General features: G+C 33.9%; 2 protein-coding genes across 2 annotated transcripts; both read left to right on the top strand.

Moving 5' to 3' along the window:
* Window positions 1–270: 270 nt before the first annotated feature.
* Window positions 271–3,440, top strand: LOC124435811 (syntaxin-16-like). Its single transcript, XM_046985772.1, has 9 exons — window positions 271–512; window positions 776–858; window positions 988–1,040; window positions 1,116–1,222; window positions 1,987–2,149; window positions 2,220–2,323; window positions 2,451–2,594; window positions 2,681–2,761; window positions 2,844–3,440. The coding sequence occupies exons 1-9, from the start codon at window positions 417–419 to the stop codon at window positions 2,946–2,948; spliced, it is 936 nt and encodes a 311-aa protein (XP_046841728.1). The 5' UTR covers window positions 271–416; the 3' UTR covers window positions 2,949–3,440.
* A 1,339-nt stretch (window positions 3,441–4,779) lies between these two features.
* On the top strand, window positions 4,780–13,003 carry LOC124437074 (large neutral amino acids transporter small subunit 2-like). Its single transcript, XM_046987096.1, has 18 exons — window positions 4,780–5,333; window positions 6,292–6,417; window positions 6,622–6,727; window positions 6,822–6,866; window positions 6,953–7,076; window positions 7,156–7,356; window positions 7,436–7,594; window positions 7,805–7,982; window positions 8,072–8,142; window positions 9,313–9,844; window positions 10,985–11,110; window positions 11,187–11,343; window positions 11,614–11,737; window positions 11,806–11,909; window positions 11,985–12,081; window positions 12,182–12,337; window positions 12,408–12,585; window positions 12,660–13,003. The coding sequence occupies exons 1-18, from the start codon at window positions 4,841–4,843 to the stop codon at window positions 12,731–12,733; spliced, it is 3,051 nt and encodes a 1,016-aa protein (XP_046843052.1). The 5' UTR covers window positions 4,780–4,840; the 3' UTR covers window positions 12,734–13,003.
* The last annotated feature ends 894 nt before the right edge of the window (window positions 13,004–13,897 follow it).

Genomic DNA, 13,897 nt, shown 5'->3' with positions numbered 1-13,897 from the left:
TATGTGTGGCCCTGTATATCAATTCAGTATTTTATTTTATCAGCGTTAGCACCAGTGGTTCGCACGCACTTATTTCCAGGTGTGATAGTAGATCTATCTGCCAGTGTCAGACAGTCCTTTATCGGTGTTTGCTCTATTTTTACCCCGTACTTTATTCTTAGTTATTTCAGAAAATTTACCAAAATAATTACTGATATTGTGTTTGATATTGTGTTTACTGAACTTATTGTTTGTCCTTTTACATATGTCAATGACGATGGTCACACAGCTCGCGCAGGCCTGGTCACTAATTACATGACAATATGGCGGCGGAAATAGCTCAATTCGAATGGCAGTCCTCTTGAAAAAAATGACAGCAATTGAAATTTAATGTTTTTATATTTCCACATCATCTCATCCTCGCTTCCAATGAATTCATGGCAACTAACTCTCATACAGAATACTTCATTCGTATTAGAAATGAAATACAACGTTTCAACAATTATGCGAGACAGAACGACTTTGCTGTGACTGTGAGTATTGATGTGTGTCAGAGATTCTTTGTGACGTTCATAGGTTACTGGTCGTGATGATTTTTATCAAAATTCTCCTAAGTGCTGTTTCACCCTTTTCATTTGAATAATGATAAAATTTCCCGACGAAAACTTTATAACAAAATTTTACTTATATAATACTTGCTTTCGTGCTGAATGTTATTTTGACATTCTTGTGTTTGATACTAAGAAATTATGAAACATAGCAATTTGTGAAAGTTCCGTGTTTCTTTTCCCTTAAGGATGATGATACTGTGGCACTGGTTGCAACATCTGATGTTGAATTTTCTGGTACTTCTGCTATAAGTTCACTCCCTCCTGAATGGTATGTGATCAATGTAGTATATTAGTTCATATTTGTATTCACTCCCTCCTGAAAGGTATGTTTGTCGTAGGATTTAGTTCATTGCAGTATTTTAGTTTATGTGTGTAATTTACGACTCTTGTTTTTTAGGGTTGATAATGTTGAGGAGATTCAATATGAAGTCACCAAGATCAAACAAAAAAGTAAAGTAATTTCTATAGTTGATGATTATTATTGTATCGAGAATGGCATTTAACCTTTTCAATCTTTTTATATAGTGAAGCAACTATCTACTATGCATGACAAACATTTAAACAGACCTTCTTTGGATGACTCAGCAGATGAAGAACAAACTATTGAAATAACCACCAAAGAAATAACACAGGTTTAGGAGGCATTTTTATCAAAGCTTTTGTACAATATGATAATTATTTTGTTTATATTAGATATACAATGTTAAAGTGCTCACTACTCCTCATTTGACTCTGAAGATGACTACCGCTAAGGTTGTCGAAATGTCAGTCAACAACAACAAAAACAGTCCTTCTCAGGACTATACTAACCTGGATGATCGACATTTACAAACATGTAACGATACTCCCGGGTTCAAACCATTTACGTTAAAGTGCTCCTTGCTGTCAATTTTTTTAATGAATTTGATGAAACGTAAACTTGGAATAATAATATTGAAGTGTTGTTTGAATTGGACACAAAATCTTGATGCTCAGCACTGTGAAACATTCCATAAATGGCATAAAATTGTAGCAATTTTGGCTTAAAATGAAGTCTTATCTGGAGTATGGTACCTAAAATGTGACGTTAACTTTATAGCAAAATTACTATCCTATCCATCTTTTATTTTTCTTCTTACACCAAGTTGGAAGGCAAGCCCAACAGGATCCATGGTGTATGGTTGCATTAGCACTAGGATATTGTGATAAAGTATTGCAACAATTTTCAGTAATTTACCTCAGAGCTGTATGAACTGTGTTTTGCAATGCTTAGACAAAAAAAAATTGACTTCATAAAATTCTTTCACAAATTTTATGCTACGTCTACATTTCATCAAATTCGTTGAAAAAAAAATATTTAGGCGAGATGCACTCTGAAGTCAGCAAAACGAGCTGCACAAATTGTTGATTTTCGTAGATGTTTCATCAAAGTCAGGCTGCCATTCACAAAATAATTGCAAAATCAAAGTCTGGTAATCCAGAAGAAAAACGACTTGTCAAAAACGTTGTCTCATCATTAGCAGCAAGTCTACAGGAACTCTCTGGGAATTTTAGAAAGAGTCAATCAACTTATTTAAAAAGTACGTTTGTTTATCCTATAATCAGGTTTTACTGTTGGTTTTAAAGACTATTCTTCTGGTTAAAATTCAGAGATGAAAAATCGTGAGGAAAGAGAAAGTCAATACTTCAACAGAAATATTGGATCTGTTGGTTCTTCACTTTTAGAAGATGACAACAGTGAACTGTATGATACAGTAAGTAATCGTTTATTGTAAGTAGGAGAAATTTTTACAACATCTTTACTAACTTCTTTGAAAACTTGTTGCAACCAGAAATTCCCAAAATATTGTGTATTTTTTTGCCTCCATTCACAATCATTAGGGTTTTTCCGCACAACAAGTGAAATTGGTAGACGACAACACGGCGCTCATTCAACAGCGCGAAAAAGAAATTCAGCATATTGTATCGTCGATAGCAGATCTAAATCAAATATTTCAGGACTTATCCTCTCTTATTGTGGAACAGGTTGCATGAATTTATGTATTTTTATGGAACGTATGACGAATGTGTCGTTTTTTGTGTCGTCTTTATCGTTTCGTTTGCTCTTTCAGGGAACTATATTGGACAGAATAGATTACAATGTTGAACAAGCGTCAGTTAAAGTAGAAGAGGGTCTTGAGCAGCTGAAAAAGGTGTGAACATCATAGCAAATACATATTAAGATCTACATTAGTTTTTTCTTCCGTATTCAGATGATTATTTCCTTGCGTTTAGGGGGAGAAATATCAGAAGAGCTCAAGAAAAATGCTTATTATTATTTTACTTGCGGTAATCATTGTTGTTTTATTAATCTCTCTTGTTGCCACAAAGAGTAAGTAGTTTTTTATTTATTCACTTCATTTCATGGCGATGATTGTTGCGTTCGAGTGATGACGTCATGTGTTACGTCATGTATTACGTCATCACTGGGAAATCGGCGATCGACGCGAGTGATATAGCAACTGCTAAATACATACAATGATTAATCAAACTTTTGACTTAAAGTGTATTACTAGAACTATTAATACCATCAACGTTTTCGGTTTATGCGGAAGCCAAGCTTTATTGACAACCGTTAGCGCAAAAGTTGCTGTCAAATATAACAGTTTTTTCATCTATCAAGATAACGTATTTCTGAGTTATGCTCTCAATATAAGCTGTTTTATATAACGTGGACAATGATCCTTCGTTAAGTCCTCTCTATTACTTTAATAATCCTATACCATTCAATGAATTCGTAAATACAAAAAAATGTGTGCTGTAAATAGGCTATACAATATACTTGTCTTGAAAATTCTCTGTAATAATGATACATGACTAGATACTGTCTAAGATTCGGCTATTGCAAACCTTCTTGAAGTTTTTAGTCAATATAATATCTCCAACTCCCCGCCATTTTAATGTTTTGGTACCTCGAAATTACTGGAATCAAACGTAAATTTCATTTTAATTGACCTTGGAGTTGAGTGATCATATGAGTTGTTGCCAATGCTCGTGTGCAGCTCGTGTATAACTTATGCTTTTCAATGTAAGCTGAAAAAATACTGTCAGTAAAATCGTGATTTACTGATGTTCTTCAGCAGAACACAAATCATCATTTCGCAAGTGACGCGACAACCATTTCAGCATGAATAATGAATGACAAAGTATGCGAAGAGAGCTGGTTTGCTTTAAAACGTGTTAACTATTTGTTAACACGTAATTAAACTTGACACCAATTCTTCGTGTTGCGTCATCAAAGGAAAGCTAAATACTTCCATACTCATATTTCTAATCTCTAAATCCTCATGTGTCTAATGACAATCTTTCCTGATCTTTTGCGTTTAATACGTTTTCGCTGTCTTATCATTTTAATTTTGATGTTATCTACCTTTTATTTTAGTTTATGAAAACTGTCGTTGTTTCAATTAGATTGCTAAGAATCTAAAGAAAATGTGCTTTTAGTTAAAATACAAATAAATTATTAACCAATAGGTTAAGAAAGGTGTGATTTAAACACCAAACAACCTACAGCTGCTGCACTATCTCGTTACGCGTGCTATTCATATGCAAATACATAAAATTTTTGAGAGACCGTATGTCCGTTGATAATCCTATTTTATAATTAATTCCACAAGAAATTTTAATTTTAAATATCAAAACCCAAGAGAGTAAAGAGCTCTGCAAAACAACGTTATGAAGCGAAACATTTGTCTTTACTTTGAAGATATCATCAGACAATTCAAATTAAGTTGTAAATTTTTTACAGTAAATTCAATGTATTTCTTCAACAATTTTCACGTGTTTTTCTGACGTAAGTAAACAGCGTTGAACGTGAAGGATAAATTGAATGAAGAGTAACAAATTGCAAGTAAACTATCCATTCCATGGATACAATGATTGTATTTAGTTATCAAATTTCACGGCTTTTGTTAATATATGGGTTACTTTATGTGTGTGAACTCGATCAAACATTACATTTCTACCCCTGACAAAAACAACTTTATCTGTTATTTTATAATTTTATTCAATTTTCCTGTATGAACACAGGCGACATTACAAACAGGTAATGGCATGTGTTAGCAATTATTCTTAACGTCTTATGATTGGCGCAGATAAAATGTAAGTATCACCCATGGGCTAATAATGCAAATAATTTATTAAATTTCAAAACACGTGTATAAACGTATAAATTTAAAAGACCGAACCCAGAGGGCTGTAATGTTCACGAACGTCTTGTGAACATATTGGAAATGGCAGACAAAGGCAAAGAAAGGAGAACAGATCGGCTTATGGCGACTGATGCTTCGCATACTGACGACTCTACAATCCAAATGAAAAGAGATGTTGGATTAATCGGAGGTGTTGCTGTTATAGTTGGAACGATGATAGGAAGTGGTATTTTTGCATCTCCAAAATATGTTTTAATGTTTAGCGGTTCAGTCGGTATGGCTTTGGTTGTTTGGGGCGTATGTGGTGTTTTAGCCATGTGTGGTGCATTGTCCTATGCAGAACTTGGTACCATGATACCTACATCAGGTGGTGAAAGTACTTATTTACTGGAAGCTTTTGGAGGCCTGCCTTCCTTCATGTATATATGGACTGCATGTATCGTTATTAAACCATCACAAATTGCAATTATTTGTCTTGTGTTTGGCGAGTACGTAATAACTCCTTTCTTTCCCGATTGCTCGGAAAAACCTGAAATTCAAGTTATCGTAAAGTTACTTGCTGCGTTCGCTATTGGTGAGTATTATTTACAACTTAAGCAAACAAATAAAAAATTTCATTGAATTCCTGCTGCGTATTCTACGTTTTCTTGGAACAATGCTTCAAAATTTCTTTACGTAGGATGTTCTAATAAGCGTTATTGGTTTAAATTTGGTGAATTTTTGCTACTTTGCAACATTTTGATTTATGTTAAAAAGACAATTGCTTAAATTGTCCAACAAAGTGCGAAGATCATATCTACATTTAATTTCAAACACCGCACTGCATAACACATTCTTTCATTTTGATTTATGCTCGATACTCGTGAGATCGGGTGTTTAATTTCATCTGTTTTGTAATATAAAACCGCTGCCGGTAATGGGAGAAATTAATTAAAATCACTTGTACTTCTATAAAAACAATTTCCGAAAAATATCACTCTTTGAGACAATGAACATATCTAAAGAGAAAATTACATTAGTTTCAACGCTTGATCACATGCACCGAAGATTGGCAAAATTTAATTTTCTTTGAATTTTTCCTCGTTATTTGATAAATGGAAAAAACCTAGCATTGCCACTTCAGCCAGTGACAGATTATCAATCACTCGTGCATCGTGAAGATCCTTTATTCTTCAAATAATTCTTCATTTGAATGATTGATTTTTCGATCTTTTCTTAGCAATAAAGTTGTCCCCAAATTCCATTTTTCTTCTTGTTTCTTTAGTGGTGAGCTTGTCACAGGAGAAAAAATGAAAGTTGAGCAAAATTTCAGAGTTAGCAATGCAACATTTGTTTACACTCAAAGTAAAATACATCCGGGCGTCACCTCGAAAAACATCACTTATAATAAAATGAAATGTTTCCTTCGGTGGCAACGAAAACTTTCAATTTTTCAAAATCCTACTTGTATATTCGTGCGCTTGGTGATTGTATTAAAATGATTCGGTCACGATCTGACATATATTCAATATAAATGTTTATTTTTTTTGTAGCCGTCATTACGATCGTGAATTGTGTGAGTGTAAAGTTAGCAACGAGAGTTATGGTGTTTTTTACTGCTGCCAAATTGTTAGCTTTAGTTATGATAATCATAACTGGTTTAGTACGACTTGCACAAGGTAAGCTCTATTTTACATCTTATGAACACTTTAATAAATGGAGGTAGGGGGGTTCACAAAATATGCAACTGTTTATATGAAGCTACGTGGGGTAATCACTGACACTTTAGTGGATTAAACAAGAAAACTTACATGCTCTCTATGGAGTTTTTTCTGAAGAATTTTCCTCTTTTATACCCCCCGTTTGGTCTTATGTTGTTGCAGGTTTTAATTATGAAGTAAGTACTAGTCGCTCGTTTGATGGTACCGTAATGTCGGCTGGAATGATTGGCGAAGCATTCTACAACGGTTTATGGGCCTACGATGGATGGTAAGTTTTTGTGATGTAGATTTATCAATCAACTCATGTTTTGTTTTCACAACGATAAGACATTTTTGGGGAAACTGACTATTTTCATATCTAGGAACAATCTCAATTATATTACAGAAGAAATAAAAAAACCAAACAGGTCAGTCCTGCTTGTCCAGTCGTTCATTTTATTATGATGGAAACCATTCGTTATCATTAACAGTTCTGCCTGTGCTTTTGCATTAGAAATCTACCGTTAGCCATTGCAATTGGCATTCCATTGGTGACTGGTATATATTTAATGACAAATATTTCATATTTTACTGTGTTGACCAAGGAAGAAGTGTTGGAATCTTCTGCGGTTGGAGTGGTAACGTTAATCTTTCATAATAAACGCTTTCTTACTTGTTACGTTATCTTTCTACATTATTGTGGTCAACGTTCTATAGGTGTTTGCTCGTAGGATGTTTGGTGTAATGTATTGGATTATTCCTGTTTTTGTTGCATGTTCAACATTTGGTGCTGCTAATGGTGGTGCTTTGGCAAGTGGTAGATTGTTATATGCTGCAGCTAAACATGGTCATTTACCTAAATTCCTTGCTATGATTCACAATACGCGTGGAGTACCTATTCCTGGCCTTATTTTACAGGTCATTTTTGTCATTTGAACATTTTTGTCATTTGCTCATTATAAAATACATCCATTAATAATCGCCTCGTGTATTTTAGAGTTTAATCTCGTGGGCCATGTTGATTCCGGAGTCAAGTAGTTTTCGTACATTAATTGGTTATTTCACATTTGCTGCATGGGTCTTTTATGGTGCAACAATAGCTGGTCTTCTTTACATGAAGTTCATCAGTCAGAAAGATAGAAGCAGGCCTTTCAAGGTATTCGTTTAAATGAAACGATGTTAGTAATTTACTATTAATGGTAAGATTGTCAAGAACGTGCTTTGGTTAGTGTAGCAAAATAGTGGTCATGAAATAGGGCGACAGGGGGGGGGGGCACACAAGTCGTGTTTGTAGACTTGTTAGGCAACACGACAAAATGGGGGACTTTAAATGTTCTTCAGTTGATATCGTTATTTTTGTTTTTAGGTTTTCGTGTTGTTTCCAATAATTGTATTGTTATCAGCTGTTTATCTTGTTGCTGCACCGTTTTCAAAGGATCCACTACCCGCTTTCTTTTGTTTATTGTTTATTTTGTTCGGTATACCGGTGTATTTCTTATTTATCCATAAAAACAGAAGTCCAGCTTTTCTCAATAACGGTCTAGGTAGGTAACAACATCTTTACTTAAGTTTCTCTCCTTGAATTGACAACGTTTGCTATCATGCCGGCTATTCCTGCTTTCCATTTCTTTAGAAAAGTTCACGTATTTTGTGCAAAAATTTGCTGATGTGTCGTATCCACTATCAGAAGACGATATTGCTGGTTAAACTGTTGCTATTTTCACCGATGGTAATCTTTTTTCGTTCAAACAACTAATTTTTATACTATTTGTTTATTTTTGTTCACCATTCTTTTCCTTTGAATGACCGTAATTTCTCACCAAATCTAAAGTTCCTTCTCACCAAATTGCCAAAATAATGTTTTTCCAAATGCATTTCTGGTTTCTCTTCATTATTCATCTAAAACGGGCTGTCTAGAAATAAGAATAATTTGGGTTATTGTGTACTTTTTGTGAACCATATTGACGTGAAAATGATTAAAAGCTTCATTTATTGTAATGTTCTTTTAAAAGAATCGCCTTTTTGTGAACCATATTGACGTGAAAATGATTAAAAGCTTAATTTATTGTAATGTTCTTTCAAAAGAATCGCCTTTTTGTGAAGCATATTGACGTGAAAATGATTAAAAGCTTAATTTATTGTAATGTTCTTTCAAAAGAATCGCCATTATGATTCTTTATACGTGCTTATCAATCGGCAAAATTTTTTTTGCTCATGTCTTGAGATCTTCTCGTGATATTTCACGAGGCAAGTTGTTGGTTGACCTGACATTGGGAGGACTTACAAAGTTCAATTAAAACACAGAGCGGTTCTATTTGACTTTACTTTGATCAAAGTTTACCGAAAGCGGAAAAGTCTGGAGAAATTTAGAAATAAAAAAAACAAAGTCGGTGTAATTGCCTTGAGTTTAATAGTATTAAAGTTTAATTGACACGTTGTTGAACTTTGGAATAAATTCACCGAGCTCCAAGCTCTTTGGCTGATGTAATATTGCAGACGATTTTTTTATTTACATGCTTTTACCACGTGCGTTGAAGCGGAGCTCAGAACTGACACGAAACACTTTGTTTTTGCCCCTTTAATTTTGTCTTCGATTAGATCTCACAAATATGTGTGTTTAGAACGTTAAAACTAACGCGATTCTATTGCAAAATTTGTCAATTTTCATAAAAAAGTATTACGGGTAAACAAGGCACATGAACACGTTCTATAATTTCTTACGCGGCTTGTGATTGGTTGAGACAACAGAACAAGTTCATGTGAATCAAGCGCTTCGTACATAGATTGAGCAACACGTGTACTTTAGTACTACAGGTCTTTTTGCTCTACTACACTGTGTCGTGCTGTTTGATCAAAAGAGAAGTTAACTAATACAGGAAGTTGAAGAAAATGTCTGCATTAATTCAAAGCGAAGAAAGGCCTCCAAGCTCGCCGGAGAAATCCAAAGATGAGTTGTTAGTAAATGGTCATAGTCAACAGGAAGGTGGCGTTACTTTACGACGTGATGTTGGTTTAGTTGGAGGAATAGCTATCATTGTTGGTACTATGATAGGTAGTGGTATCTTTGCTTCACCAAAAGGGGTATTAGCGGCATCGGGATCTTCAGGGATGGCGCTTATTGTTTGGGCGATTTGTGGTGTACTGGCTGTTTGTGGGGCGATGTCTTACGCCGAGTTGGGAACAATGATCCCAACTTCTGGAGGCGAATACACATACATTCGCGAGGCATTCGGTGCTCTTCCTTCTTTTTTGTACGCCTGGACAGCTTGTCTTGTTATAAAACCCTCACAACTTGCCATAATTTGTCTAATATTTGGCGAATATATTGTAACCCCATTTTTTCCCGAATGTACTGATCGCTCTGACATTCAACACATTATAAAGCTTCTTGCTGCGTTGGCAATAGGTGAGTGAATCGACAAACACATTTGTTCTTAACTTCTGACTAAACCCTACACATTTAGGGAGAAGAATTTAGTTTTGCGCAATATGATTGTAATATTACTAAGTCACATTATTTATTCAACGTAGTTTAGGCGCGTGGTGAGTCATGTGTTTTTCATTTTACTTTATACATTATATTTCGCAAGAATAAGTTATGTGGAGAAAGTAGTTACTGCGAATGGAAACATTTAATTTTATGTTGGTGAAACTTAATATTTTCTCTTGTATGGTTAGGTAATCAAAAAATATAGCCAAATTATTTATTACTAACGTGGCGTTGATTCATTCCTCCATGATAAAAATGATATCGTAAACAAAGAATTAATTTTATTCATATTGAAAATTCCACCTGGCTTTATTACTACTAGTTCTACTCAGTAATCATTAAAATGATAACAGTGTACTTTCGTTTAAACTTCTTGTCTTCTGCTAAAGATTTATTACAGTATCTTGCAAATTTAATTGATCAATATTTTACAATGTTATGAATGACTTGAAAGTTTTCCTATTTACAGCAATAAATAACTCTTTACTTGTTAGGCTTAACATTCTCATAACAATGACTCTATTATATGTACATTGTTTTATGGTCTGACAAGTAAATTGTCTCTTAACTTTGTTATTGTATTGTTTGTTTTTTTAAGTTTTCTGTTGCACATTGATCAAAGCAAACACCTTGTATCCTTGTACAATGAACTGTACCACTTAAAACGTTTCCTCTTTTTAATTGAGACTGTTTTTAGCACAAAACTGAGTTGGCTATATTGTAAAAATCTAGTTAAAGCTAGCATGTGATTTTATCATTTAATGAAATAAAACAGCTATGAAATGTGATATTCCATCATCAGTATCCCATCATGTCTTGACATGTCCGAGTAATTTCATAATTAGAAAACTCAAAACCTTAATTTAAGTCTTACAGTATTTAATGTGGTTATTTTTATTCACTCAGTTCTAAGTAGCTTGAATTATAAAGAGATTACATAAAATATCTGTAATAGTTGATGCTCATTTGCTATTTAGACTTGTAAAATATACTCTGTAACCCAAAATCTATACCACCATGTAATTCATATATTTTAACACATTAATTATTTTTTAGCCATTATCACTTTGGTGAATTGCTTCAGTGTAAAACTGGCAGCTCGAGTGCAAGTTTTCTTTATGGCGGCCAAACTTCTTGCTTTGGGTATAATTATTTTGACAGGTTTTGTCAGACTTGGTCAAGGTAAATGCCATTACCATATCTTTCTCTTTTGGTTTTTTAATGCACAGTGTAATTTCATCCAAAATCTATTATTCAGGCTACAACACCGAACTAAATGCTGCCAACTCATTTGAGGGCACTGCAACTGTCAGTGAAATTGGATCAATTGGTATAGCATTTTACAATGGTCTTTGGGCTTACGATGGATGGAATAATCTCAATTACATTTCAGAGGAAGTGCACAATCCAAACAAGTATGGGTCTTATGTTTAAATTCATTGATTTGCCTTGTTAATCTTATTTTACATGTTTGTAAATGTAGATCGTCCAGGTTGATATAGTCCTGAGAAGGACTGTTTTTGTTGTTGACTGACATTTTCCACAACCTCAGTCAACAACAACAAAAACAGTCCTTCTCAGGACTATACCAACCTGGACGATCTACATTTACAAACATGTAACGATACTCCCAGGTTCAAACCATTTTCTTTATTATAATCTTATTTTGTTATTATTATCTTTAGAAACATTCCTAGAGCTATCATGATTGGTATTCCTCTTGTAACCGTTGTTTATTTGTTAACAAACATTGCATATTTAACTGTTTTGTCGAAAAATGAGATCATTAAGGGGGGAGCTGTAGCAGTGGTAAGGAAGACATACTTTCAATCCTTGATATGCGACATATTTTTTTCAAATAGCAGTCTTCCATTTAGTTATTTGCTGATAAGATGTTTGGTGTGATGGCATGGATAATACCTATGTTTGTTGCTTGTTCAACATTTGGTGCAGCTAATGGTTCTGCTTTATCTAGTGGCCGGTATGTGTACTATTAATATGATGTAATCATTTTGTTTTAACTTTTTTGTGTAACTTATTTTAACAATCCATTTAGTATCTTTTATGCTGCATCGAAAAATGGAGAACTTCCAAAATTTATGGCAATGATTCATAACACTCGATTAACTCCGATTCCTGCTCTTCTTGCTCAAGTAAAATTAAACAACTTCTTATTGTTTTGGAAGCTTAAAACCACCATGATATGGTGTTTCTAAAACATTGTAAACTTGTGTTTGATTCTAATTTATTTAGAGTTTCATCGCATGGGTGATGTTGATTCCTGAGTCAAGTAGTTTCAGTGTTTTGATTGACTACTTTACATTTGCATCCTGGGTGTTTTATGGTGCCACCATTTCTGGTCTTTTGACAATGAGATTTACCAAAGCTGATGTTTACAGACCTTTTAAAGTATATTTGCATTTTGGATTGAAAAGTACTTTTGTGCTTCATTTTAGTACAAAACATATTCTTTTTGTAGGTGTTCATATTTTTCCCGATAGTCATCGTACTTGCTGCCATATACTTGATTGCCGCACCATTTTCTCAAAACCCGTTACAATCGTTCTTTTGTCTTCTTTTCATTGCTGCTGGTATTCCCATCTTTTTCATCTTTATATATTACCAGCTTTGTCCAAAATGGATTAATCATTGTCTTGGTAAGAGTCTCTTATAATCGATTTAAGCATTTCGTGTCTCTTGTATAACTTTTCACTGTTTTGTTTTTGTTCAGATCGTTTCACATTTTGGGTTCAGAAATTTGGCGACATCTCTTACCCAGAATCAGCAAATGAAATTGTTGGTTAAGACATCATTTTGCTTTTTCTTCTTCATCAAATGTATATAGAGTATGGAAGAGTTTTAACTGCATTTTAGGATATGGATGCATGGAATATGCTGCACATTTGTTATTCATAACAAGTGTGGATTTTTCGTCATATATGAAAGTTATTTTAAGTTTAATTTCAACATGCGATGTAACTATTTGTGCGAATGAGTATAGTGTAGTTCTTATTCTATTGACTTTATTTATGGGTAATATTTGACAATTAAATTACACTTTTAATTCCTTCCGTATTTTGAACTGTTTTAGCTTTTACTCCAACTTAGTCATATTTTCCACATGTGTTATTTGAAGTATGAAACTCACTTTGGCAAAAGTTATGAAATCTTAGCTTAAAGCTGGAGAAAATAACATTGTTGCAGGAACAAAAAGCAAATTCTTGTGGGGTATTTGAAAGAATCGCGAATAACCTCTTATAGTATCTCAGGTAAGACACATTCAACATGTTTTTAGTCATGGTTGAAATATATAGGACCCAACCCCCTGGTTTTTATCCCAGACATTTAAACTTGGGTCGATAAATGAACTATTTCATTAGAAGAACTAACTAAATTGTAGATACTTAACTCTTCTTCCCCCTGAAATATTGAAAAATTTGAGGTCTGTTCCTGGCCAAATCTACCCCAGTAATCAGGGGGGGAGCTCTACTGTGGGCTGAGTGGAGCGGCCTATACTTCATTAGAGTAAAACATAAGAGTCGAGAAAAAATATGTGGAAACTTTTGTAGTATTTGATGATATTTGTATTTTTTTGAGTGATGGATTCAATAAAATGGTTCTTCAATACGAAAAAACGTTTGCCGGTACGTTATAGTCAGATGTAATGATGTAAAAGTAGGCTATTTTTATGCTTGCAGTTTGCCAGTACACAATGGCACTTCATTGTATCGATGGATAAGCTATTTCATTTTATGTTGGTGAAAGGAAATATTCAGACAAGTTGATTAAGTACAATTTTGTTGTATTATGTAGGAATGTGGTATAAAATTTTCCTGTATAATCTAGCAACTTCGGTATTAATCCATTGTATTGTCGCCTTGCTGTCGTTTTGCAGTCTTCGTCGACATAAATACGGAAGATTATTTTCGATAGTCATTTTTATTGTTGGCTTCTTATATCCTGTATCTG

Source organism: Xenia sp. Carnegie-2017, unplaced genomic scaffold (assembly GCF_021976095.1).
Source record: "Xenia sp. Carnegie-2017 unplaced genomic scaffold, XeniaSp_v1 HiC_scaffold_16, whole genome shotgun sequence".
Classification (NCBI taxonomy): domain Eukaryota; kingdom Metazoa; phylum Cnidaria; class Anthozoa; order Malacalcyonacea; family Xeniidae; genus Xenia; species Xenia sp. Carnegie-2017.
Note: the sequence above shows the minus strand (reverse complement) of the source record. Positions and strands in the feature narration are given on the sequence as shown.

Bases quoted from the DNA above. Each gene is read 5' to 3' on its own strand.
- LOC124437074 (XM_046987096.1), top strand. From the start codon at position 4,841: ATGGCAGACAAAGGCAAAGAAAGGAGAACAGATCGGCTTATGGCGACT. The intron at 9,845-10,984 runs GTGAGTGAATCG...ATTATTTTTTAG, and splicing joins TCTTGCTGCGTTGGCAATAG to CCATTATCACTTTGGTGAAT. The intron at 12,586-12,659 runs GTAAGAGTCTCT...GTTTTTGTTCAG, and splicing joins ATGGATTAATCATTGTCTTG to ATCGTTTCACATTTTGGGTT.
- LOC124435811 (XM_046985772.1), top strand. From the start codon at position 417: ATGGCAACTAACTCTCATACAGAATACTTCATTCGTATTAGAAATGAA. The intron at 513-775 runs GTGAGTATTGAT...TTTTCCCTTAAG, and splicing joins AGAACGACTTTGCTGTGACT to GATGATGATACTGTGGCACT. The intron at 2,324-2,450 runs GTAAGTAATCGT...CACAATCATTAG, and splicing joins ACAGTGAACTGTATGATACA to GGTTTTTCCGCACAACAAGT.